Raw genomic sequence first — 27837 nt, 5'->3', positions numbered from 1 at the left:
TGAAAAATGTAGCTAAAAGGGAGGACGGTTTTCCCAGAAGAGTTTTATTCTACTGAGGTTTCTCTGCCTGGCTTCCAAACCTATTTTAAAAATATGTGTACTCACAACTGGAAAAAACCAAAGGGCAGGAATGAGTGTCCATTGGGAAATTCTGCAGCTGCAGCAGACATTCAGCCTCGATTGTCAGCCTGAGAGAGGAAGAGAGAGGGAGATCAAGATTTTGTGTTGGTGACGGCGGTTTGATTCCAAGATCACAGTGTGACAGAGGGATGCTCACTTCCTTGAGACAGAAACACTAATTTGTTGCAAATCAGTCTGTTTGCAGGAACATTTCAAAACAGCAGCAAAACAAAACATACGTTGGGATATTTTCAAAGTGAGAAAAACGATCGAATTTTCACGTTCAAAAAGCCTTTTTGTTTCATGAGCTTTTCAGATTCATTTATGGGAGTGAGAATTCATGGGAACAAAAGCCAAATGGTTATCATAAGTATCAAATGGCTGGACTGACCAACATAAACTTTGAAAGGATTTTGGTTTAGGAAACCATTTGTAGGTTTGACTGTTTTCTCGGTATGATATGGAAAACCAGTTTGATTTTTTTGAAGCCTTCATCCAGGGAAGAGGAAGCCCATTCTGTAACCAGCACGGCTTGTGTACTCCCATCAGCACTGGGAGACATCTCCACTATGTCCCAGGATACCTGGAATCCTCCTCTACTTTGACCAGCTCATCTTTCCCTGACCTCAGCCGCCAGCTGCAGTGCCTGCTGGATGTACCTGAGCGTGTAGAGCACTTTTCCATCATTCCAGATGCGGAGGAGCTGATTAGGAGTGGTTATCCAGTGGGAATCAGCCCGCTTGGAGTTCCTAAAAAAGGTATCTGGGATCCAGATGCGGCTCACCATGTTGGTGTTCAGTGTGAGGGCCTTCAAGGTGCTGTTGAAACGAAGACGCCGGTCATACCATGTCTGAGCAAAGAAGATATCAATGGTGTATTCCTGCAAAAGAGAAGGAAGAGCATGTCTTTCTGAGAGGGATTCAGGCAAAGCAGAGCCCTGGCCTCTGCTCTGCAAGCCACCATTTCGGAGTCATAGCTGGAACATTTGCTTTTTAAGTCTGGAAGCAGGTGCCAGTGACCACTGACAGCTTTCCAGACTCATCTTTAGCTCAGGATCAATGTCACACAACTGGGGCACTAGGGTTTTCGGACCTATACCCCTTGCTGAAGATTAGAGAAGGAAGCTGGGGCAGGGCTGCTATGGACCCAGCTCTTGGAGCGACAATTTCAAAAGCCTGAGCCTTTTGCAGACAGAAAATAGAGTTTCCACCATAATGAGGACCTTTAGTTTTGCTGAGAGACAGGGTGTCCTAGCTCACCTATAAACAGCATTTCTGGGAGGCAGCACCTGTCTGGATCAGGATGGCAATAGCCCACATCATTACCCCATCGTTCCGCTGCTTGCTACTGCAAGTCAATTTGCTCCTTATTATTTTCAGCCTGGCTGAGAATGCGTTAATTAGTGCTGTACAGGAGCATGTCTGGCACTCAGTGGCTCTCTGAACAAGCCCCCCAAATCCAGTTCCACCAGCCCACACTAAAGGCTGTCACCTGCTCCTGACAGCACCTCTCGGACTTGGAGTTTGCTCCCTTCCACTCCTTTTAAACCCCATGATCGCAGAGGCATCATCTCCCTCTCTCCTGTGGGCAGAGACAAACAATGTCTGACTTTGCTCAGCTCTCCCTCCCATTCTTCTCCTCCCTCTATTGATCTGTCTTGGTGGAATTTTTACGACTGCAGCACATCCTCCCTCCATTGCTGGTTCGGAGCTGACTTCTACAGCGTGCTGTTAAAATAGCTGTGGTACTCTAAGGGTGCTCCTTTGGACAGCATGTCCTGCCCAGGCAGGCAGAGCAGGGCACTGCACAACTGCCCGCTTCATTTTCCTTGCCCTTGCTCCACTGTCAGCCAACCGGTGATGAGTGATTTGTACCTAAAATATCTCGTGCATGGGGATGAGATCAGGTCATTGAGTCACTCTCTGGACTGATCCTTCACCCTGGTTAGACACAGGGATAAGTAAAGGTGACGGGGATGAGGTCCTGACATATGTCTAAATTGGGACAGATGCAATATGTTCAAAGTGATGGTGTTGCCTCTACAATTCGTTCAAAACAGACATGAGGAGACATAGAAATGGGATAGCAGCAGCCCCCAAAGTCAAGAGCACAAGCGTTGGCCACTGCCTGAAAACAGGAGGTGGGGAGAGCCCGTTCCGGCGTCTGACTGCTCTGGATTGCACTGGGTAATGAGTGGACATCGGGTATGTGGTGATGAAGGCATGGATCAAGTTGTGAAGCAGTGAAATAGAGCCCGCAGCCAGGCAAAGAAGCATTGGCACAGCAGAGACAAGATGGGGTAATAGAAGCCCAAGAAAACCACATATATGGGAAGGGCTGATTTTATTCTGCATGGGGACATTTTCTTTTCCTTGCCAGCTGTTGGGGCCAAAATAACACAACATTTGATGTATTCTCCCCCAGCCCTGCAAACCTCATTTGAGCTAGCCTGAGCTTACATTGCTTCTCAGCAATAATTCCGGTGTAGGAGAAAGCAATCAAAAATGCAATAATAAATCCATGTTGTGTGCCATTACCAGTTTCTAACTCCTAACGGGAGTCACTTGTGAGATCTTACTTCTGGGCTGGCTGCTCAGGTCAAATATCCTGCTGTAAAATTCAGCTTTCAGCTTTGGGATAACCAATGTTAACATTTTGGGAGAGTGAGGGGTCAGCTGTCCTAGGGGTTTAGTATTTGTTGTCAAGCCCAGATTTCCTGAAGGGATCACCATTAAAGACCTCCTCTTCTGCTATTCATAGCCAGCCTTTACAAAAGGTGTAGTGCACAAGTCATTCAGCTCTTCTGAAAAAATCTGAGCTGTTATTGTCTCTGTCCTGTAGTTTGATCTAATTTCAGTGGCTATTATAAGCACAGCTGTTCACAGGGAAGAACGTACGAGCTGAGCTGGCTCCCTCGTCTCTAGGTGGGGAACCCATTGGGAAATATTGGCATTTACAAATGTATTTTCTTCAGAATTATCTGAGGCAAGATTTATACAAAAATGCTCTGGCCTTTGCAAGCACTTTTATCCTTCCAGTTCTCTCCCCCACCTCTCTGGGAGAGAGTGAGTGAGTGGCTGTGTGGTGTTTGCTTGCTGGCTGGGGTTAAACCACAACAGCTCCTGAAGACTTTAGCACCTGTTCCCACCAGATGTGGTTTGCATTGATGCTGAGGGACCTTGCATGATGGTGGCTCTGCACTGATCAGCTGTGGGACGGTGCTCAGACCTTTCTCTGAGCATTAATCAGATCCCACTCAGCTGCAGGCATCTGACCAAGGTGATTAAAATAGGTGTTTGACCATGGGTTCCCTACCGTCACTGAAGAGGGAGACCCTAATACGAACCTAGTGCAAATTCTCTTCTGGAAATGGCTCACACTCTTACTGATCTTAGAAGAGCTCAGATGGATCAAGGCTGAATAGCTGAAGTCTGGCAAGATGAACTCAGCCCCTGAAACTTATGGCAGTGCTGCTTCTTGAACTCCTGCAGCCCTGGACTTTCCCTCTGCCCTTGGTTCATTCTCAAGCATCAGAAAGAGACTTCGCAATACCTCAAATTCGCCGTGAGGAAAAAGGTTATTGTAAAATACTCCTCCAACATTACTGTACCATCTGTTATGCAGCACACGGAGGTTGTTAACTTCTCTGTAAAAGCATGGGCTTTTTTAGTGTTTTCAACAGAAGAAGCTAGTGAAATAAGAGGAATTGCTCTAAGAGTCAGGTTGCACCACTTGGATCACACATGGGGTAGCACACACGTGTTGGCATGCATGCAATTTTACATCAAACTTTAGCCGTAAAATAATAAAGTACCCATAAGACAAACACTGAAAACTATCCGATGCTGAGGAACAGCCTGCAGCATTGCTGCTACTTGTGTGGGCTCATGTCCAACTCAGCCTTTCAGCACACCCCTGCTGGCCCTTGGTCACCGTCATTGCCCAGCACACCCCTTCTGGCCCTTGGTCACCGTCATTGCCCAGCACATCCCTGCTGGCCCTTGGTCACCGTCATTGCCCAGCACACCCCTTCCGGCCCTTGGTCACCGTCATTGCCCAGCACATCCCTACTGGCCCTTGGTCACCGTCATTGCCCAGCACACCCCTTCCGGCCCTTGGTCACCGTCATTGCCCAGCACACCCCTGCTGGCCCTTGGTCACCGTCATTGCCCAGCACATCCCTACTGGCCCTTGGTCACCGTCATTGCCCAGCACACCCCTTCTGGCCCTTGGTCACTGTCATTGCCCAGCACATCCCTGCTGGCCCTTGGTCACCGTCATTGCCCAGCACACCCCTTCTGGCCCTTGGTCACTGTCATTGCCCAGCACACCCCTTCTGGCCCTTGGTCACCGTCATTGCCCAGCACACCCCTGCTGGCCCTTGGTCACCGTCATTGCCCAGCACACCCCTTCTGGCCCTTGGTCACCGTCATTGCCCAGCACATCACTGATCAGCCCTTGTTTTCCTCATGTGGGCACCACAGATGCTGGTGGAAACCCAATTCTAGAAAATGGTAAAAATCTGAATACATTTAATGGAAAACCCCCCCCCTGTCCTGTAAAAGAGCATTTGTGGGAAATAAGGGAATATGGAGTTGATAAGAATATTTCAACTTGGAAGAAAAAATAAAACACTAACAAAAAAGATATTACTGCACTCTTAAAACCTTTCATTTTAAAACCATAGTTTAACAGAAAAGCTACAGCATTTCCATGTGAAAAGTCGTTTTAAAGAAAATCCCAAATTTTTCAATCCGAAAGAAAATAGAGAGGTTCAGAAATCAGCCTGTCCCCAGCACTAGAGAGTTGGGCTCCAGACACTCTTCTCATCCTGTGCTATCCTGAGCCAAGTTCCTTGGGTCATCCCAGCCCCAGCCACTCTGCTCAAACCTTCATGGCCCCAGAGAATCACACACCAAATAAACACAGCTGTGCACTGCCAGAAGATCCTTTTAAAATGGCTCAAAGTAAGCCTGTGTGTGTAGCTCAGCTGCCCCCTGTCAAGGATGTAATTAGGGGGATACAGAGGAGTTGGGACCCCATGGTTCCTCTGTATCCGTCTATGAGCTTCTTTCTCTGTGTTCTTTAAGAGCTCAGCTTTCTGACAAATGCCAAAGTGAGAAGCAAAGCCATGGGATGAAGGTGTCTTAGATGTCTTTCTAAATTAGGATTAAATTAAGCATTTAAAGATGCTTTTAGCAACTTCAGTTGTATTCAACAGCAGCGAGAAAACCTCCAAATAGAGAAGACAGAGACCTGGAAACAGGTTCCTCCATTTTTCTCTGCTGGAGAGACAGCTTGGAAAAACCCTGAATGACAGTGGGGCTGAGAAATTCATATCCTAGTCTCATTCTAGCTTTTATTGTTGTGATATTTGTCTTTATTCATAGAGCCTCCTTCTCTCTAAGCCTCCAAGCAAATCCCTCTCTGCAGTACCATAAATCAAGCTGCTCTCCTGGGAAGTATTTTGGCCAGTATTTTGGGTGGGCTGGTATGAATCGGATGGGTCCATGCTGCCAGTCACAGAACAAAGCAAAGCATGTGTTACAGACAAACTCTTTGGGGTGCTGCAACCAAGGAAAAATCTCAGGAGTTACTGGAGGAGAGCCAGGAATGGGGTGTATTTCTTTCATGGGCTGGTAGGTCGCTCTGTGTCTCTCCCTCTTCTGCAAAACGGGGTCAGCCCAAGCATCCCCCCTTTAGACAGATCTGCATTCAGCAGCTCTACACCCCACAGCCCTGCACAGGGAAGCGTTTTACTCTCCACAACATCCCACACATCCCTCCCAGCCTGCAAACACCTCTGACAAACCCTGGGCTGCTCCCAGCAGCCAGCTCTACATCCCAGGGAACACGCTCAATAATAGCAAAAACTCTGGAGATGCTCCCCACACTCGGGTAACTAAATAAAATAACGTTATTTTAGAATAAACTTCAAATCTGATGCACAACTTCTTGTCCCCACAGCTCGCGGGCAGGAATGTGCAAGCACTCTCCCAAGGCAGCAGCAGAGAGGACATGCACTGACAGCACAGGCTACTGCCTGATGCTGACCACTGCAGCGAGCAGTTGGGCAGCATCAGGCTTCTCTCAGTTCTCCTGTTAGTGGTGTGAGACTCCTCACTTGTGTCCCCAACACAAAGAGCAAAAGAACGAGAATTTAAGTATCATTATGTTTCCAAGGTCCTCCTCTCTCCCAATCAGACCCCAGAGAGCTTTCTGAACAGGATGCTGGAGTGACTGGGGGAGTGTGCAAGGACGAAAGGAGCAGAGCTCTGATGTTCTGTGTTTTCAAGGTGACACACTGAACTTCCCATCTGTTTCACTTCTGCAGCAACACTGGCAGCGCTGTCCTTGTCTGAATGTCTTTCACCTCTGCCCAGGGAATTTCAGTTGAGACCGTGTTCTTTTTATAATACAAACTTGCTGTTAAAAACCATCACCATGTCCTGTGCTTGTGCCAGGAGCCTTCAAACAAGACATGCTGTCCATGCTGCTCTGTTGATTGCAAACTCCCCGATCACGGTTTGTTCACACTTGGAGTTTCTGCAGATGGGAACTGGACAGAGCTTTTGAAACCAAGTGCTGGCTTCTGAGATTTGTCCCTGCCCATTCCCACACACCTCTGCTCATGCCGGTTCCCATGCATGTGCAAGCAGGGACATCTAAATGCAGGCTTTTATACTCATGACAGCCAACCATACCCTTCTAAACCCTTTCTTCTGAGCTGTTCCCTTGTACCATCACTTGCTGTCCTCCTCACATGCAACCCCAGGGTAGCCGCTGATTGCCATGGTGCCTGTTATTCTTTTAATGGGAACATACCCCGGCACACAGAGTCTCCCACTGTGAGGCCCAGGGGCCTGTGACCTAGACATGTGTGTTTTAGCATCTGATTAACAGTCATTACCCAAAGGATCAAGGAAAGTCCTTGAGTCGAGACATGACATCAGCCAGACTCTGGTTTATGGAGGCACAGTCTGTCTGCGCTCTCCCTGATGAGGTTATTACTGAAAAGGCAGAGGTACGGACACAGGATGCTACATGCAGATGGAGCAGAATTAATTAAAAGGGAAGATACTGAACACTTCAGTGAAGTTTTATGCAAAGCACCATGGGGAACGAGCCGCCTCCTTTTAGTTTGTTTTTGCACCACTCAGGACAGGACATGGATGGAAATCATGTGTAAGCACTTTCTGATGCAAACAAGGATGCAGCCCAGTTACCATGATCTCTAAGAAATGCCTGAACTGCTTGCAGAGCAAAGCCATATATTTCCAAAGTCTTCTTTGCGTGTCAAACCTTACTGCTAAACGTTTAAATGCTCCCCATGATGTCATGTGCGAAGCAACTTTGTGCTGCAAGAAGAAAGCAGGTGGGGCAAGAGAAGAGGTGAGGACAGAAGCACACGGATAACTGGAAAACAATACTTAGCACTCCAGGCAGGTGCTCTTGTTTATTTGTCCTTTAAGCTCATGGGTTGCTTGATGAGACAAAAAAGAAATTTCCTTTGAAAGCGCTAGAAGATAAACCTTCTCACTGAATACAATTAACTCCCTAAGACTGGTCCTTCAGGACAGCTTGGCAAGATTCAGATAAGAAGCTGGAATTTCTCTAATTGCGCTTCCCATTCCCATGCCACCCACAGCAATTAAAATGAAACACTGGGACGGGCAGTCTAATCCTGCCCAGGACTGGGAGGGCAGCTGCTGCAGCTCCCCTGTACCAGGCAAAGGAAGGTAGGAGATCCCATTAATCCCTCGAGGTGTCCAGTCCTAAACAATCCCAGGGAGGGGTGTCTGGGATGGTCAGTTTGTCCCCATGGGGACAGTCTCCCAACTACTGGGCCTGTCTTTGTGCTTCCAATCTGGTACCTCCTACCGAAGGGGCCACCACTGGCTTTGCCAGACCCCAGTACAGCCTTCTGCTCAGGGACTGAACAGCCCACATCTACTGCCCAATTACCTTTGCTGGTTTTTTCATCTTTCCAGGATTTCTTGGATTTCCCCTCTTTTCCCTTCACTCCCTGTTCTAGTCTTCTTTCCTACTCCTCCTCTCCACGTTCCTCTCCACACTCTTTGGTCTGTTGCTCACTGCTCTTCTCTGTCTCAGCAAGAAAGACATTGCCACCCTGCCCATACCCTTCCTCGGACAGAAATAGCTTCACTTGTAATGTTCCTATTCAAACATCACATCATTTCCCACCCCCTTCCAACCTTCTCACAGGACTTTGCTTTGTCTAATAAGGCTGTACACTCTCCAGGGCAGGGATTGCCTTTCTCTGCGGACTGAAAGGTGCCTAGCGATCTCAACTGGACGCCGATTGTCATGCAAAGAGAACAAAGTCTCTCCCACTGCAGTCGTAATGATGAAGAAACTGCTACAGAAGCTGTGCTTTGAGGTCAAGACAGGAAGGAACGGGTGGCAGAGAGAAGGAGCCATAGAAGCTCTGCTTTCTGTGTGGGTCAGAGCCCGGAGCATCCTTCCAGCGCAGGAGTTGCATGGCACGGCACAGCAGCATGCAAAACCAGAGGGGATAAGAAAGGACTAACAACGTCAGGCAGTGTTCCTGTGTCCCAACAGCCTTCTACAGTGGCGAGTCACAGGAGCTCAGGGAGCACAGGTATATAAGGAGCACAAAAACCACTACAACCTTCTCCTAAATCTGGCCTCCTCTGTGAGAACCACTCACTTCCAACAGGTGCTGAGCTCTGTCAAACCACCTTCATGGGCAGCATGTTGGCGGGGTGGACAAGCCAGCAGAGCCCAGAGCTGATGCTGAAGAAGTGATGCTCACCACCAGCCAGGGGAGCTGCCCTGCACCTGGGAGTTGAATCACAAGCTGCGGTGGGGCAAATGGGTTGCACCACACAAGGAGTCACAAAGCATCATGAGGACACTGGCCCTGGGTGGGCAGTGAGGTTCAACTCTTCCAGAACCAGCGATCTATCTGAGAGACAGGTCCACCTCCCAAACCCTGGTGCTACTCGGTCCTCCTCCCACCAAAACTGGTCTGAGAATGCACCCACTTCTGTAGGATGCAATCCATTGTACAGAAATACCTGTGCTGGCGAGGAGGAAAAACACTGTTTGCCTGTATAAATCCTCTTCTAACCCGCATCCTCAAGGAAAGAAGCACATTCAGAAAATCTAAGAAAGTTTTGCTTTCAAAAAAGCAGAGGGTTTTGTGCCCTCCGCAGAAATCCTCACTTCTGAGGCTGTTCTCTCCTGGCCCCAGATGAAGGAGGAGGTGGGGACAGTGTACTCTGCTCCACTGACTCTTTCAAGGAAACCTGTTTCATGTTGTCTCTCGTGTGCCCTTGCTGTGCTCACCAGCTTTCTCTCCCTGCCCTGCCAGTCCCTTGATTTAGCTCCTTCCTGCTTCTTTTTGTTTTTCCTTTCGCAGTTCTTTTCAAGCCACCACAAAAAAATCACAGCCCAGCCCTAACGAGAGTTCAAGGGAGCACCAGGCTGAGAAAAGCAGCTGAGAGAAATGAATCAGGTTACAGAGAAAGCACAATTTCTTTCCATCTCCCCTGTTGAGTATTTGAAGAGTAAAGCAAGCAGGACCACAATTACAGAAGAGACACCAGGAGAGCTGATTCTCCTTTCCAGACATACATCCACACCTCAGGCCAGCTGTGATGGTCTTTTGGAAGCCAGGACACCAGCCACTGGGCAAGCAGGACCTGCAGAGCCCTGCTGCTCTGGGCTGTTCTCTTCCCATGTCACTTGGTGGCTGGAAAAGTCTCTCCTCAGAAACTGGGGGCTGGTATTCCCAGTACTTTTTTCCAGCTCTGAAATGTTTTGTAGAGACCCAGCCTAATGTAGATGCATCCTTTAAAACTCCACCACTCTACCTTCCTCAACTCCCCTAGATGGTTTTAGGGCAGCGGGGAGTAGTGAAAAAGATGGAGGTTCAGGTTTTCTACACAGACGTATAAAGAATACACTGTCAGAGCCTGTATATCCCAGAATCATACATATTAAGAAACCAAACAATTTTGGCTCTTGAGCTTAGCTCAAAGCTCCCAGGAGCTGGGCAGCCCATTCTCTGCTGCTCCAAATCCCAGAACTTAGCCCTGCCTTTGTTTTTTGTGACAGCAGCAACACTGAGATATCTCCATCTCCCCTCTTGCTGACCAGCGTCTAAGCAGCCGCAGACCTCACTCCTACGAGAAGGGAGCTTGGCTTCAAGCAATGGCTCACTCCTCCCTCGCTGTGCAAACGAGGTGCCCAACATCTCCAATCCCCATGGTCCTCCCATCCCCTCTTTTCTCTGCAGAGACCCTTCCTCCCCAAGCCTCCTGGTGAGATTCACTCTGCAAATCCCTCCAGCACACTGCTCCAAGCCGTGTCACCACTGTTGCTTTTTGTGGCAGAGAGACGTAGAGTCTATCATGCCTTTTCACAAGGTGCAGATTCATGTGATAAACTAAGTCGCCAAGCTCTGGACAGGTCTGTCACTCCACCACTGCCAGATCACGAAACAATACAGTTGTCTTGAACATTATGTTTCTCTTTGCCTTCAGATTTTCTTTTCAAGAAGTAACGAAGAGAAGATCAGCAGGTTATCATCTTAACTTCACCCTCCAACCTCCCTATGGCTGTAGGAACAATGAACCTAACTCCCACAAATTTTTCCCAATTCTCTACCCCACTGCTCTGTTTCCCTTCCTTGTCCTCACTGCACTACTAAGGTGGCTTTGCGTGTCTGTGGAGAATGACAGACCAAGGGACACAGGTCTGGTGTGGGAGGTGTAACAGGGAAAGAGAAGCAGATTAGGGGGAGGTGTTGGAAACAAGGCTTACAACAATTGCAAAGTCCCTGCTCTGACCTTCCCTGTTCCCCAGCCACATGGAGACAAGGTGTTCTCCCACCCACACCTAAGTGTTTTGGTTCACGTATCTCATGTGCACCTGCCCGCAGGTGAGCCATTATCACCATCCGCAATTCTCCCGTCGAGCGAAGCTGATCATATGGTTAGAGCCATCGCCAGCTAACTGCAAGTCAGAGAACAAGCACAGAAATCCTTACAGCAAATCCCTCTGGACACAAAGACGAGCAAGCAAGGCTTATACCAGCTACCATCAGCTCTGTGCTACCAGCACACACCAAGGCCAAGACCCCTGACCAGACTTATTACCCCACCCACAGTGCCACACGCAGCCAGTATGATTTCTCTGGGGCTTTGAGGAGCTGTTGCATTGGGAATCGGTGGGGCCAGTCCCAGCAGTACTGGTCTGAAATGGCTGCAGCGTCCCAAACCTGCAGTGGGAAAGAACAGGCTGGTGCCGACCAGCGTGAGGCATCACCGCAGATGACTGTGAAGATCTACCTGCCCACCCACTTGCTGACCCTAACACGTATCTCCTACCAGCATAAAAGACACCAAGTTGAAGACACAGAGACATCAAGGAAGTGCCTGGGGACGTCATGGAGATGAAGGGGTTGCAGGGAGGAGAAGCAAAGCGCTGCTCATCCCAGCCAGCCCCGCTGCCATGGGGAGGCTCTGCCTGGCAGTATCACCGCTCCACTGCTGCTCGTTTGCAATTTGTATCATGGGCAATTAAACCCTTCCTGTGCACGGAAATGGGATGCAATAGTCTGAATATTCAGTCTTTAACATCAGGGCATGGAGAGGTCCTTGAAGCATATTGCCTCTGGTCACCCACAACCACTGAATCCTGAGAAATGGTCTCCATTTCGTAACACATTTACAGCAGGCAGATTCCACATCAGCCTTTTAGGGCAGATGGTAAGACTGCTTCATCTGGCGATGCAGGAAATAAATGGAACCGATTTCTACTGAAAACAAATGAAGCCTTGTTGAAAATTAATTAAAATTGTCAAGATCTAAAATGAATTACCTAGACCTCATCATTTCATTCAGAACTTTTTCCTTTCAGTAAACTAACAGAATATTTTGCTTTACCCATTTCTATTTTATTCACTTTATTTTGATTTTATTTTCAAATACTGATTTTCACGCTTTACTTATAGAATTTATCACCATATGAAAAGCCAATCAAATCAATCTGGTGCTACTAAATGTGAATGTTTTGATGGTCCCTAAATCCACTTTCCCTCAGAAATGTTTAAGAATTTTGGCTGTTTGTCCCAAATGGGAGGGGAGAGCAAGACCCTCTCCCTCTACAATGCTAGACCAGAAACCCCAGCCTCTGACTTGGCTCTTGCATACCTGAAACACCCAGACCTCTCCCATGGAGAGATCTAAAGCCTTCAGTTCAAATAAATCAACTCTGCCTTAAAAATAATTCAGCCCATCAAGTGACAACTATTGGTACAGCTCAGAGCCTATATCTTTCAAATTTGACACGATAGTGCTTTCCCTTTGACTTGGAAGAATCAATTTAATGAGGTTCAGAGGACAGATCAGTACCCAAATCAAACACATGCTTCCTGGCCTGTCCACACGCACGTGTCTCCGTATGGAGACACGGGGCTGTTGGGGAACCACATCGCAGCTCCTTTAGCTGATGGGCTCGTGATGGACACGGCTGCACCCGCGCTTTTCTTCGCTAGGTGCAGCCACATGAGGCAGCTCTGAGCCCAAGCCCACATCTCCCAGGCACGTCCCCACCAGAGTGTGATGGGCAAGGCTGCATTCCCGCTGCCCAGTGACTGCAGAGGGCAAAGCTTCTACCAAACTGTCCTGGGTTTGGCTGGGAGAGAGTTAACTTTCACAGGGAGCTGGAAGGGGACACAGCCAGGACAGTTGACCCAAACTAGCCAAAAGAATATTCGATACCATATGGAGTCATGCTCAGTATATATATATATATATGTCAGGGGGAGCTGGCTGGGGGAAGAAATTGCCAGGAGCAGAGCAGGCTGAGCATTGATTTTCTGGGTGGAGGGTCGTCACATTGTGTATCCCTTGCTTTGTATCTTATTTTATTGTTATTGTTGTTTATCTTCTCCTTCGCTGTTCTGTTTAACTGTCTTACCCCAACCCGCGAGTTTTACCTTTTTTCCCTGATTCTCCACCCCATTCCACTGGGGTAGGGAGCAGTGAGCAAGTGGCCATGTGGATCTGTTTGCTGGCTGGGTCTAAACCATGACACAAGCCAAGAGACAGCTGCTAGCTGCCAGGGAAGGGGACATCCCTCCAGCCTGGTCCAGGTCCCAGTAAGGAGAGTCTCCTGGTCACTGGAAGATATCATCATGGTCTATTAACAAGCAGAAACCCAGCTGCTGTCAGAGGCCTCTGGAGAGGGAGACCAGGAACAGCTACTGTGGTCACAAGCTGCATTAGAAAGATTTTCTGTGAGTAAGAGTGAGGAATTATGAGTTACAATGCTCTCAGGCCGGGCATGGCAAGCACGCCGGCTACTTGGAAAGCACCTACAGTAAGTGCCCTTCCTGGGCTGCCTGCAAGGGTTCAGTGCAAAGAAACCCCTTTGCATTCAGCCTGAATGAAGAAATGTGAATTTTCTGCAAAGGCTGGCACCAGATGAATGCAGGATTGAGCGCTACTGCCAGTAGGAGCCCAGAAATCGAATTAATGTAGAAAAGTACAGAAGCTGCTTACTTAGGTATGAACGGTGATTTACCCCGTGTTGCCCCAGGGCCAGAGGCAGCCTGAGCTGTGGGCTGTGCAGAGGCACCTGTGTGCCAGGACCGATGCTGAAGTTTAAGAAACTTGACTGAATATGGCCACATTCCCCATTGAGTGTCAGGCTGGGGAGCACAGATGTTAATTAACTTCAGGGCTTTTCTCTCCAGAAATGCCTCTGAAGAAAAGCACTTTTTCCCCCCAGCAGGCAGCTGTCCATATTTTCTTATTTTATTTAGCTCCAAATTTTAGAGGCAACCCCCCCTGCTTTTTGTTTGTTTTCCCTGATAACAGACTGGTTGTGTTTTCTGCACAATAAACAGCCTATAAATAAAATACCGACATGGATGTCACACAGAAATATCTAGAGGGGATTAGTGTATGTTCTGGATAATAAAAGGAGCTGGTTGAATTATTCATAGTGAATAAATCATTCCTTTTCCAGTTTGGGAGCAGACCCTGAAACTTGCAGAAGCTCTTGGGATACCTTCAGGATGGGCGTAACTCGATTCTTTCATTAGACCTTCTGTTGCAGGTTGTGATTTGTCCTGGAAGTCGTACGTGACTGCTGCTATTCCTCAGCGGCCTCGTGATTCTTTTTTCTCTTAAGACAATGACAGATGATGGCTACAGGATGGCCGCTGCCCTTCTCCGTGTACCCAGCCTCGCCGCACACGAACACAAGCAGCTACGTGAGGAAGTCACTCTCCTGGCACTTGGGCACACAGGAATAGGCTCAGGTGAGCGTTCCTGAACATTAAGGAATCAAGAGATACAGGCACTTTCCAAGCAAATGAGTATTTGTGAAGACATCACAAATGCACCACCAGCTCCGGTGGCACAGAGCCATCACTCAGGCGTGGAAACTAATGGCCAGAAAAAGCACTAGGGCCCTTAATGAGCAATACCTATTTCCCAACATTTTAAATTTCCACTATATGCTTCTTTATCAGGGACCAAAACCTGACCTAGCTTATTACAAGAGTGCATGTCTTGTGTGACTTCATTAGATTTATGCTGATGCCCGATTCTTGCTGCACACCAGGCAGGCCAAAAAGAGCGTGCAGTCCTTGGCAGAGCACTGTGGCACGCTTCAGGCACCGCAATCCGCCCTAGAAGTGGGTGCATCTGGGCTGTTGCCTCCTAGACAGATGATTTGCAAAGCATTTCTAAGTCTCTTCAGTCGAAAAGTGCTGTGCAGCCGCTGGAGTCTATTATTATCAGAGAAAAAGTGGGGGGAGGTAACAAATTTCCTTTACCTATAGGCTTATCTTGTGCTCCAGAGCAACACATTCAAGCATCTTAAAAACTGTGCCATTTTCATTTCATTTCCTTCCTACTTATTCCAAAGCAGCCAAAGCTAAGTATAATGAAGACTTAAGCGTTCCTCAGAGCCAGACAATTATTACCGGTCCTGGTTTTCCCATCTATTAAGAAGAAAGGAAGATATTTACCCAAGCCTTGCAGCGGGACACCAGGGCTGTAACCCAAGGCTTCCCACGGTGGCTCCCACATTAACTGCCTTCCAGTCAAGCACAGCCACTGATTCTACATGGAGATGCCTCAAACCGCCCAAGGGCTCTCTGCAAGGGTGGCTTAGCCCCGTACGGCTTTTGTAGACCCTCACTCCAACTTTGGGGATCTGTGTCCTGCCATTCACAAGCAGCTGCTGGCTTGCTGCGTACTCTGGTAACCTGGCACCAATGGGGATTTTATCCAAAGAGTCGTGATTCGGCAGCTTGGCCACCCGCAACTCTGAGCAGGCAGGGAGGAATCCTTGGAAGAGGGTGGTGTGTTCAACCACTGCCTCCCCGCCCCGCTGAGCCTTCCCTGCCCTTAGAGCACCCACAAGCAAAGTGCCCCAAGTCCCCAAGCTGGCTTTGTCACAGCAGCCTCTTCCTCACTGCTGCTCCTTGTCAGCTTCAACTTTGAAAGCTAAACCTCCCTCCCTGGCTCCTCGGGATTTACATGAAAGCAGTCAGTGGGGAGTTCTCTTCATTCATGCTGGGCTTATACTTCTAAATTATGAAGTGTGTCAAATGAGGATTTAATTTATATTTAACAAGACAACGTTTGTAAATTAATTATTCATCAGCTGATAACGAATAAACATTTCCCCCTTCCCTCCCTCCCCCTTTTTCACAGTGTTTTCACAAACGCACCATACATGCAATCTATTAAATCTTTTCTACAGTTCTCCAGACGTGGGAAAACACATTCCTCATCCTCAGTTTCGTTAGTGTTGCATGGTAACTAATGCAGCCGGCACAGTATTATGAATTTAATAACAGGCAGCATCTCCTTCCTAAAGAGGAAAGGGCTGAACATTCAACACGTGTATTTGGACATATCAATCTCTTCAGGTTTCAGTCCCCTGCTCACAGGCAGAGCTAAGAAAATAATTTGCTAAAATAACAGAGGCACAAGCTTAGCCTTGTCCCCTGGAAATCACAGGCACTTCAGATGCAGCAGAATCTGGCCCCTGGTGAATGATGGAGGCCAATTTTGCTTTTTCCATCTTATTATCATTAAGTAACGAGATTGAGGTTGCGCACAATCCCAGCAGAAGAGCTGTCATCAAGTTTTGTTACAGAATTTGGCACACAAGGGCATCTCCTTGCACGTGTCAAAGAGAAGAGTCTCCAGCATCTAAACTGGCCCTGGCTGCACCACCTCTGATCCCAGACACCCGACACAGGTAACCAAGACAGGTCCCTGGATGAGTGGCTTATCTCCATTCACTTTGGCCAGGAGGCTACCACAGTGTTTGGGTTAGGTTCTTGGTGTTCAACTCCTTGAGCCTCATGCTTGGTTTTGAGCAAGCGAGCAAGAAAAGGACATTCAGCTCTGACCTCTGGGAGGAATCTGAGGAGCTCTGGGCAGGAGTTGCTCCATCTCCAAGCTCAGAGCAGAAGCACTTTTTCCACTCCCACACGTGCTGGCTCTCATGGACACTTCACGGACATCCTCAGGACTAAAAGACACTCAGTCCCAATCGTTGGCAACCACTTCTACAGCATCATTTTCTGAGAGTTAAGCATTCCTAAGGGAAGGTGATCCAGAACTCTAGGTGCCCTTGACACCAGTTAAAGCTATAATCTATAGCAATAAAGCCATTACAAAACAAAACCAGGAGCAAATCCCTTCAGCAAACAACCAGTCAGCGTAAAATTTGAACCCAAAGTCTCCTCCATCAGTCCCCACTGACACAACCCTCCCAGGCACCTCTTCCCACCAACGTGGTGGGGGAACCAAGGTGAGTCTTTGCACCAGGCTCAGCTTCGTGATAAGCCAAGGACACCTAAACACTATCTGTGTTAATGTGAATCTAATTGGGCATCCAGGGCCATGACACAGCTTGGAAAGCTGAGGCACTGTGGGCGATAACTCATTTGGCTTGATGTGCTGCTGGCTGGCACCCAATGGCAGCAGGCAGCTCTGGAAGGGCTGAGCGCATCCTTTCCCTGATGGTATAAATGGAGCTTCTCACCACCCTGAGAAGTGCCAAGTGCCCCAATCCCACTCAAAGACAACAGGTTCATGCGGATGCGGAGGAAGCCCCAGGCCATGCAGTGGCTGGAACAAACAGCTGCAGGACCTGATGGTTCCACTTCTCTGCACCCTTTTCCCTCTCAGCCCCTCAACCAAGCCTCGTCCACTCACTATAATTTAACTGTCTCCTAGCTTTATTTCTGGTCACTGCCACATTTTGGCTGGCAGAATACAGGGGGTCATTTCCCCAGGGAGGAGGGAATGTAAAATTTGCTCAACTACCCAAATGGAAAACAAGACTGACATTCTGATCTACAAAAGATACCAGGAAATCACTTTACATTTCTTCCCCCTCCAAACCTGCCTGCCTTCTGCTGACTTCTGAATGTTAATGTTATTTATGACAAGTGATTGATGAGGGAGATGCAAAATTTACACCCAGCACAGGGCATTTTCAAATCACCTATTCATTTTTAAGGGCCGGAATCAGTTTTGTATCCTGACATGATTTATCATTTGGAGGTTGAACAGCAGCTACGTGCGGCCAGCTTCCCAAGCCCTGACAGAGCATCGTGAGGCTGAAGGTAGCAGTGAATGGTTAACCCTTTGAGGGGTGAGCAAAAGATCACAGGACACCAGTATTCAGACTACATTGCTTCATTGGAACCTTCTATTCCACCTGCATGTCAGGCCATCCTATAGCCTTCAGCTTCAGATGCACAGACCATCTTGGTCCAAGCTAATAGCCGCAGTAATGATGATGTATTTCTCAAAAGCGGAACAAGGTTTTTATTTTCTGCATAGCCCGGGTATGTGAAAGAGAAATATTTATGTAAGACCCTGTCATTGCAATGCACCTAAAAGAGATCAATGGGACATTTCCCCTCCAGTGGACCTTCCAGCCTACATGAGCCTCTGTATCCGCAGCACAGAGAAATCTCACCATAGGCTCAGGAGAGATCTAGCCCCCAGCCACATTCTGGCTCCCTTCCCTCGGAAATGTGCATTTCCGTAGGTTGTGTATGGGAAAAAGGAAAAATTAGGCATGTAGAATGGGTCTGACAGCTGGGAGAAGGCAAAGCTTCTCAGGTTGGGAGAAGCTATATAAAAAGGGACAAAGTGGGAATGACATATCCCCAGCAAAGACAATCTGTATCATAGGTTTGATGCCAGCCTGCCAGTGTCTGGCATGACCTGCAGAATGATTTAATTCATTGCATCATCATGGAAAAGCAAACAAACACAAAATAAGTCAGTGAAGTAGCCAAGTCCAGAGGTGACACTGTGGCAGCTTTCTCACCACCCTTTTCTCTTGCTTCAGAAGACATTATAGCAGGATGCAGCCTCTCACACGAGCAGGGGGAGGTATCTGGAGTACAGATAACAGAAAGCTGCCATCCAAGGCTGTAAGACCTGGGTCTAGCTGCCCTCAGTACCTTCAATATCAGCCCAGCATCTCAGGGAGAAATGGTCTGCAGCTCATGGGCATCACACATCCCAGCTGAGGAATCACAGAATCATCAAGTAGTTTGGGTTGGAAGGGACTTTCAAAGCTCACCTAGTCCAACTCCCCTGCCATAAGCAGGAACATCTTCACCCAGATCAGGTTGTTCAGAGCCCCATTCAGCCTGGCCTTGGATGTCTCCAGGGATGGGGCATCCACCACCACTCTGGGCAACCTGTTCCAGTATTTTACCACACTCATTGTACAAAGTTTCTTCCTCATGTTTAGCCTGAATCTCCTCTCCTTTAGTTTAAAGCCATTATCCCTTGTCCTCTCACAACAGGCCCTGCAGGAAGGAGAGAGGTCCATAGAGACTCTACTTGCGGGGTCATATGGAGGTGTCTTCAGATCACTGGTGACTCTTGGGACCCAGCAGGGACACCTAGATTTATAGCATCTGGGCACTTTGGAGAGACACTGCAGCCAGTTGTAACTGATGCCACAAAATCCATCAACTGTCTCTATGCTGAGTGGTTTCCTCCCCTGGCCAAGCCGCTCCTAGTCATGCCATTCCCACGAACAGCACTACCTTCCTCAGGTAGGAAGGCTGCAGATGGGTAGATTAGGCCCATGGCAGCAGCTTCCCCAGCAGAACCCTGCAGATGTAGGTAATTTCAAGTACCAGTCTTGCCTTCACACTCCTGGTGTGCTCTATAAGTGTGCTGGGACCCCCTGGAATCCTGTGCAGTCATGGAACCCCACTTCATGAAGCATAAAACCTTCTGCTGACTCTTAAAAAAGAACTAAACACATGAGATGAGCTGCTCTAGGAATGGTCAAGGCTGTCTTCAGCAACACCCTCCCATATGATTCTCCGGTGTCTAGTAAGGGTTGAGTTCACACATCCTTTGTCACTGCCTTGCATCTTGTTTTCACAAAAATACCAGAGGTGCCAAGTACTCCTGAAGCTCCTATAGCTGCAGCCTTATATGGTTGGTATTAGCCCAGTGGATCTAAAATACTGAAAGAATGGGATGGACGTACGCATGTTCTCACACACCCATCACCATGGCATAATCTGTGTTTCTTAGGAAACCAGAATAACAGCAGCGCCCGGTATCTCTGTTTAGGAGAAGAGATGAATGCTGGATACAAGACTGGATTTTATAAGCCACTCTCTACTGCTACCATCCACAGGGCTACACGGTGCTCCTGTGATAGAGAGCAGAGCTTCCTACAGGGGCAGAAAGGGGTAAAGTAAATGGATGAGAAGGAAAGAGAAGGAATGAGAACATGCACTGTGGTTTTGCATGGTTTTCTTGGCGTATCCTTGGGCAGTGCAAAGCAGATGGGACAGCTACCTATAATATGACCCTTATGCTCTACCTCCAGGCACAGCAGTGGCTGGAGAGCTGAGTGCAGTCCCTGCACTACTGCTTCTACATCACTGTGGCTTCATGTCCCACATGGGATGGAGGAGCTTGTAGTATCTGCCTCAGACAGGGATGACGTCTGCACAGCTTGGGCTGTGGTTCTCCTCCCAGAAACCATGTCCACATAAACAATTAAAGGGTTTTTTTTTGCCTTGAGGCCATCCCTGCTGGCCCTCCCGATGGTGCCCTCACCATGCAAGTGAGCGCCCAGCCAGGTGCCAATCTGGTGGCTCACAAGCAGGTGCTGCACATGCTGGGTGGTGGCCGGCCAAAAGGGCTGCTTCAAAACGCTTTTTGGAGTGAAAGTGGTACTACAATTACAATGCCATTTCTCCATCCTCAGAGGGGTTTGTTCAGTGGAAATTTTCTACCCCAGAGACTAAAAATAACATGCCCATCCTGAGAACTTTCTCTTTCTTTGGTTTAAGAGGGCTGGTTTTATTTGTGCTGTGTTTTGCATTGAGAGATACAAGAAAAGTCCAACTGTCCCAGCTGTACCTCTCCTTTGTACTTTCCACCTGCTACCTAGTGGACCAAATAAGTCTTTTGAAACCTGACAGCAGTCAGGTCTCATTCTCGCTAGAAAGAGGAAAAAATGACTTTACAAGGAAAATAATAATGAAAGTCACCTGAGAAATATAAATAATCAACAGTTTCTCTCCAGTGCATGGCCTGAAGACTCTTCAGACCAAAGAGCATCTCTGTTGAGTGTTTCCACAGCTACCAGTACAACAGGGTCCTGAGCCATGAGCAGAAACCATCAGTTGTGGTGGCATCAATCTAAGGTGCTACATACTGAAGAAGAGCTGTCGGACCTGAGGCACCTGCCTGTCCCTCCCTGGCATCGCAGGCCAGGCCTGGGCACCCCAGTCTCACACCATCAGACCATTGCCATGGAAACCACCTGCAGGTACCTATTTCAGTCCTCCTAGGACATGCCCTGCTCCCCCTCCCAGCCACCATCTCACTGTTTCAAGAAGGGTGGTGAAACTTGCCCTGAGCGTCCTGGCATCAAAGCAAGATTGTCTGTCCACACATTGCCAATGGAGATCAGAGAGCATCATCATCCTTCTCCCTGAACTTGTGAGCATGATAGAGTTGCTGAGCTGACTGAGCACTTGAGTATCTTGCTCCTAACCACGGATGGCTATCAGGACTTCCTAGCTCCAGCTATCAGCAGGTGAGAGCACCTCTTCCCAAGGAAAAGTAAACAAATACACCTCTTCTCATGAGAACATCACCTTCACGCCATGTCTAGCCAGCACAGCACGATCTGCCAGCAGCACTGGGCCAGCCACCTCCCACACTCAGCTGTGGTGTTAATGTGACACCGCAGCAATGACACTACTCACCATCTGGATGACAGACACTGGCCCGATGCTGTTCACGTAGATATCCACATCGATAAACGTGGGCTTGACTGTAAAGAAAATAAAAAAGGTACTGATGAGCTGGGGCTAGGACCATTTGTGAAGGGCTGGGGAACAAGGGAGCATCTGGGATCAGCACAGCTCTTGACTCACCAACTATCCCAACTACAACAGCTGTGAAAGCAGAGAAAACACGAGACACAGCAGGGCCAGGTCAATACCCACGACAGGGAACTTCAGGGGACACTTACTGCCAATGTCAGGCCTCAGCTTGTTGTCATAGTTCTTCAGCAGCGAGTTGAGGATCTGTGTGGCATCAGTCTCCTGTGCCTTGGGAGTGAGGACCCAGGTTTTATTGATGCTGAGGTAATCGTAATCGTATTCCTCTGTGCTCTCACACCTGGAGTGGAGGCAAAAGGAGAAAGACATCACTGTGGCACCTCTCTGGCGCCCTGTGGGTGTCAGCGCACAGCTGGGTTTCAGAGATACTAAAGGAGGAGCATGCAGTGCTGCTGAAGAGCAGAACATAGGGAGCTCAGGGATCTCCTCTCAGCTACGCTGCTGAGAAAACACAGTTCACCTGGTGCCTTTGCTCACTTCAGGGTCCCTAGAGATGCGGGGGCCTTCCTACCAGCAGACAGGACTAGCGGCCATAGGGTGCTCCACATCCTTCCCAGCTCCCTTGGGAGATGTGCTGCTCATCCCCAAAACACAGAGCCCTCCCCTGTGCTCCTGCTCCTCCTCTGCTGCCATCAGCTCCTGCTCCTGCAGCTGCTTGTTAACCCCAAATACCTCAGCTGCTCTGCCTGTCACCTACACCTGAAGTGGGCTTCCTCTGACAAAGAAGTCAAAGAACAAAAAGCATTTTTAGGGAGCAAGGCATTCATAACAAACGCATTTTAGAGAAAAGAGGTCCTAAAAACTACCAAGCAGGCAGCATGCATGTCTGGTTTGCCAGGAACACAACCATCTGCCCTGCACAGAGCCTGGGAAATTAAAGCCTTATGCAAACTCCTCTGCCCTCGGGCCAAGACCTGCCACAACCCATTCCCTGTATTCACCAACCCTTCCTCCCCTGCCTTTGGCGTGAGTTTCCATTTAAAGATGCTCCATCTTCCTGATCTTCCAGTTCCAAGCCATGCAAGGAAAGCCTGCATGCTCTTCTGGACATGATCCACTAAGCAACAGCTTCTCCCACAGCTTTGCAAATCTGCCCTTTCTAAACCTTTCACATCCACTCCCTTTTCCTGAAGGAGTTTTCCTAAACCTTCTAATTAAATTAGGTCCACATGGTCACCCAGGAAATTCTAACCACCTGCCGCTGTTCTGGGCAGCTCATTCACAAGATTGTCCCTGGAACGACACAGCCATATGTGGGAGAGGATGCCGAGCAATTCCGCACCCGGCACACCCCCCTCGACGTCTGTCATGTCAGCGTGTCACCTGCTCCAGCGCCAGAAAGGGTCTCACAGCGGGAGCTGCCACCGTGCTGACACTTCCCATCTGGAGCCTCGCAGCTCCGAGGTGCAATCAGGCAGCACCGACACACATCTCCCTTCAGTGCCTGGGGAGGCAGAGCCTGGCAAAGGTACCCGGAGGGGGAAAAAAGGCATTAAATTGACATGTTGCAGTCAATTTATCAGCTGCTTCTCTTAAAACCCCAGATAAAACTTGATTTCACAGTCGCTTTAAAAGTCTTGATCTCCCCGGCTTTCAGACACTGGGATGGGTCCCCCAACAATGGCTGGGCTGCAAGCAGCTGGAGTCCTGCTGCCAGAACTTACATACTGGCACATCAGCTTGTTGTTTCCTCTCTGATTGTGCTGCACTTTCTAAGGATGCTTAAGGAGCCTTCAGTGATGCTGTCAGGATGCACTTCTCTATCTGAGCAGCAGCAGCGCGGGCTCATCTGGCTGGCGTGCCTTCGAAATGCAGCCGAGCAGACAGCTCCACAGCACCCAGCAGCTGCAGGGGACACGGGGGACCACTTCTATGCCCTCCCAAAAGCTGGCCAGAGCCAAAATCTGGGCATGGCCCTGCTCCTACAGGACACAAAGAGAGACGTGTATCTGCCCACAGCCCAGCTCGGGGCAGGGAAAAGCAATCCTAACTGCCTTCCCTTGCTGTCAGTGTTTTGGGTGACGCAGGCTGCGGAGTGGGAACAGCTACACCAAAACCTTGTCTCAGTGTTCCCTTGACTCTACTTGAAACCAGCCCAAGACAAGTCACCTGCCAGCACTGAACTCTGCATGTCTCACTGCCCTGCCAAAATCCACTTCCTACAAAGCGTAAGGCCACAGTAGAGTCCAAAACATCCCTCTGGGGCTGAACAGAACCAGGCTGGTTAGTCTGACCTCAGCCTTCTGGCTTGCCCCCATTTAGTGCTGCTGATCAACACCCTAAGGCTTGGGGTAGCATTTCCAGGGAGTCACATCCCTATTACAGATGCAGTGATGCTACCAAAAATATGCTTTTTGCTAATACAGCTAATCCTGGACTACTAAACCATATTAAGCCATCTTAGCATAAGCAAGCCAGATTTTGCTGGAGAAAATATGCTTTTGCTGGATGTCTGTGCATATACAGACACACGCCAGCTCTTGCTGGTCAGGAGTGTGACTCTCATGCCACCCTATGCAAACCCCTACCTCCTCCTCCCCCCGTCTCTTTTCCCAGTGGCCCCATTTCAAATCAAGAGGGGAAGAGTCCAAGAGCTATTGCAGAGGAGAGGAATTAAGGTGACATGCGCATGTCCCCCCACAGCTGCTAATGGAAATGTCACACTGCAGACCTGCAGCAATCCCCAACGTGCTGTGAACACTTTCTGGCCCGGCGGCTCCATCTCCTCGTGCAAAGCGACTGGCTCAGTGACAGGGGACAGCCAGTTCTCATATGTCTCCGTGCAGCCAGGAGGAAAGGCAGAGCCATGTTTCCTCACCTCCGTTTGTCAAACTGTCAACATGCCCGCCTCATGGAGCTCCTGCGCTCGGCCACGGGGCAGCTGCGACTGTTGGCAGGGGGTGGACAAAGGGATGGCGGCAGGACAGAGCTGAGGAGGTTGCAAGGAAACCCTTGGTGTGACAGATGTGGTTGGGGATGTGGCAGGTCCTGCTGGTGCCCAGAGCAGGAGGCCTGCGCAGCAGGGAGGTGTCTTTTTGGATGCACTCACAAATATGGATGGGGCTGGACAACCCTCCTGGGGCAACCCTTGGCGTTACAGCAGGCAGAGCTCTGACTTGCCTCCCTCATTCTGTTTTACTCAAACAGACCCTTGTTCTGCTGAGGTTTCCAAGAACACTGATGGTCAAAATACACCTGAAGAGCTGGTGGCTGGCTCCCTCCCTGACTGCATACGCTGTCTGACAAGGTTTCCCTTGGCAGGAAGAGGGGAAGAGCAACATGTGCTACAAGCCCTTGAAGACACTTCTGCTCCTTGCCTGGTCGGACAACTGGTGGTGCTTGACCAGGGTGCATACACTACTTGCAACCTGGTGTGTTAACGAAGTCTGAGACCAGTTAAATTTTGTACTGAGACCTGCACCCCATGGGGAGGTGACACAGCTACTGCTGAGGCAGGAATGTCCCAGAGCAGATGCAGATACCTGGGCTGTGATTGTCCAGCCCCTCTCCAAAAGCAGCTCAAAGCCTCCCCTGCTCCCAAGGAGCAGACAGCAACAAAACGCAAGAACAACATTTCCTTTGGTTGAAAAGCACTGTAGTCAATCCTAATCACCACATGCTAATGTGTCCTTCTAGCCACCCATCCCAATGCCTCCAAGGGTTGTAGGCACAGGGACCTTCAGGAAAATTACCCTAAATTAGAAGCAGGCAGAGGATTTAAATATAGGGTGATCACTAAACTGTACCCTACCTATTTCACATGTTTTTGCATCTCTCCTTTTACAGCACACTCCATGAAGCCCCAGTGGTCAAGTCTGCACAGTTTCAATCATCTGCCAAGCCCAGCTTTCCAGTGGTGTGAATGCTATGCAGGGATCCTGCATTCAGAGCTCAGACTTGGGTGCCTTGGTCCCAGCTGAGGCTGTGCCCTGGGAAATGCTTCTGAATTAGAGTCTGTGGTGGGCAGATCATCTGGGGAGTGCTGAGTCACCTGCCACAAAGCATCCAGCCCACTCCAGCACCAGGGGACAGGTCTTGCAGCTTGTGCTGGGAGAAGAGCTCTTACACACACAGCACCTGAACCGGGCTCCTCACCCCAGCGCCCACCGTCAAGTGCAGGGCAGGTGAGATTCACCCTGTGCAAGCTGAAGCCAGCAAAAACGCAGTGAACACGGAGTAAGACCCTGATATAAGTTTCTCCTTATCTCCTTCTTCTTCCACAGGCTTCCTCCCCTGCTCCATCACCCCTCCAACATGCACAGAACTGCTCCTGGCAAAGCAGGGCTCAGGGAAGAGGTAGACATGGGGAACTGAGCAAAAGGGAAGCTGGGCCAGCTACAGGGTAAACCTTCCTGCTCAAGGGCACATGCATACATGACTTAACTGCTCCTCCATGTGATCTTGCGGACTCTCACCCTCTCAAAATGCAGTGCGCTGCAGGGACGGTAGGGCAGAAGAACCAGGACCACCACGGATCCCTCTCTTGGCTCTCAAATGCCTGCTGGCGCCAGTGCACTGGCGAGAGGCTGGGTGTCATGGCACAAGCCGTGGGACAGCTCTCGCTGCTTGACCCCAGGAAGGCCAAGCCCTGGAGGACAGTGGCAGGGATGGACTTTCTGCCCACAGCCGAGGTCGGTAAGCCTTGGCAGAGCAGACCATTAGTAGCAGGATTCATGCTCTCTGTCCCTGACTGCATTTGTAATGGGATTTGATAGGCTTTAAGGCGGCTTATTCTGCCAATTAGCTTCAGCCAGTAAAATCCCTCTTCCTTTTAGCCCCGGGGGCAACAATCTGCTGACAACATGTTCTTTCTGCGAACTAGCCATTAAACTCACCAGCAAGGTAAGGAATTGTAAAAGAGAAAAAAGGGAAAAAGAAACTTGAAAACCCCTTGTGTGTGGGGCCTTTCGTCGCTGTTTACAGAAAAGCGCTACAAACCGCTGGCCCTGGGAGAGAACCGTAATCTGCCAGCCCCACGCTCCACTCGCCTCCTCACCCAGCTCAGCAGTGGCTTCGGGCTGGCATTGGGCTCCCAGCGGCACTCGGAGCTGGGACCCGGGGCCAACCTGTAGAGCAAAGGCAGGAGCCCACGCTGCCCTTCTCCTGCCAGGCTGCAAGCCCTGCAGGGGCTTTCGAGGCGCCAGGGGATGGAGTGTAGGGAAGAGGATACAAGCTCCTTCCCATCAAGCCCAACTCTGCATGGAAATGCCCCGGTGATGGATGGAGCCTCTGGGAGGTGCTGAGCTCCCTCTGGTCCTGCCCTGGGCACCCTCAGAAGAGGCTCGGGCCCCAGCAGGATTCAGCCAGTGAGGTGACGGCAGGGTGGAAAATGGGTGTCTTCTGGATTCCCAGCATAAGAAGGGGGGACCTGGGGTGCAGAGGACATGCAGGCACCAGGTGCTGCCGCGACCAGACCTGATCCCGCCTCGGAGCCGGCTGGAAGGAGCCGCTGGGGGCACAGAGGTGCCCCAATGCCCGCTGAAGCCGGGGTGGGGAGAGATTCTGCGAGTCCAGCCCCCTCCCGTCCCATTGCCCCGACGGGTAAACTGAGGCGGGGATAGGGCGTCCCGGTCGGCGCGGGGGGAGCTCACCTGGCGCGCAGGACCGGCCCGAGGGCCAGGCAGAGCAGCAGCACCGTCCCGGGCATCTCGGCGAGGAGCGGAGGGGCCCCGGGGGCGCGGCGGCGGCGGCGCGCCCGCCCCGGAGGGGCTCAGCGTGGGGCCGGGGCGGGGGCGGCGGCGGGGCCCCCCCGCTGCTCGCTGCGCTGCGCTCCAGCCCCGCCACCGCCCGCCCGGCTCCGCGCTCCGCGCACCGCTCCGCGCCGCCGGGGAGGAAGGGGAAAGTTGGGCATTTCTTCTCCGACTCCGCGGCGGGGAGGGGCTCAGCGCTGAGTCCTTCCTACCTCCCCGCACGGGGGCTGGCTCCCCCCGCGCCCCCCCGAGGGCTGAGCGCCAGCGGGGGGGGACGCACAGCGGAGTCAAACCAGCGTTTCTGGCTGCTGCCGGGGAGCGAGCACCGTCAGCTGGTGTAAGGATCTCTCGCTCCCCCTTTGCGTAACGAGGCGCTTCATTTCTCTTAATAATAGCTTTTTTTTTTTCTCTTTTTTAAAATGCACAACAGATCAGTTTGTTGTTTGTTTGTTTGTTTGTTTTTTTTTTTTTCACAAAATAAAGAAAGAGTGGGTAATTATTCTTAAAATATATGAGGCGTCAGTCCCCGTTGGGCTGAGATGCAAGCGAGATGCAGCCGGGAGAGGGTCCTTTCCCACTTGTTGGGGC

General features: G+C 49.9%; 1 protein-coding gene across 1 annotated transcript in view; it reads right to left on the bottom strand.

The window, feature by feature from the left end:
- LOC136106059 (gamma-aminobutyric acid receptor subunit gamma-4) overlaps window positions 1-27543 on the bottom strand; it is a 39961-nt gene extending 12418 nt beyond the window's left edge. The window contains exons 1-5 of the mRNA XM_065846082.2: window positions 27151-27543; window positions 21691-21839; window positions 21422-21489; window positions 780-1000; window positions 106-188 (exon numbers count right to left, since the gene is read on the bottom strand). Of these exons, the coding sequence (XP_065702154.1) occupies window positions 106-188; window positions 780-1000; window positions 21422-21489; window positions 21691-21839; window positions 27151-27206 (577 nt within the window). The 5' untranslated portion in view covers window positions 27207-27543. The remainder of the gene's footprint in view (window positions 1-105; window positions 189-779; window positions 1001-21421; window positions 21490-21690; window positions 21840-27150) is intronic.
- Window positions 27544-27837: the final 294 nt, after the last annotated feature.

The sequence above is a fragment of the Patagioenas fasciata genome, chromosome 11 (genome assembly GCF_037038585.1).
Source record: "Patagioenas fasciata isolate bPatFas1 chromosome 11, bPatFas1.hap1, whole genome shotgun sequence".
NCBI classification, from domain to species: domain Eukaryota; kingdom Metazoa; phylum Chordata; class Aves; order Columbiformes; family Columbidae; genus Patagioenas; species Patagioenas fasciata.
Note: the sequence above shows the minus strand (reverse complement) of the source record. Positions and strands in the feature narration are given on the sequence as shown.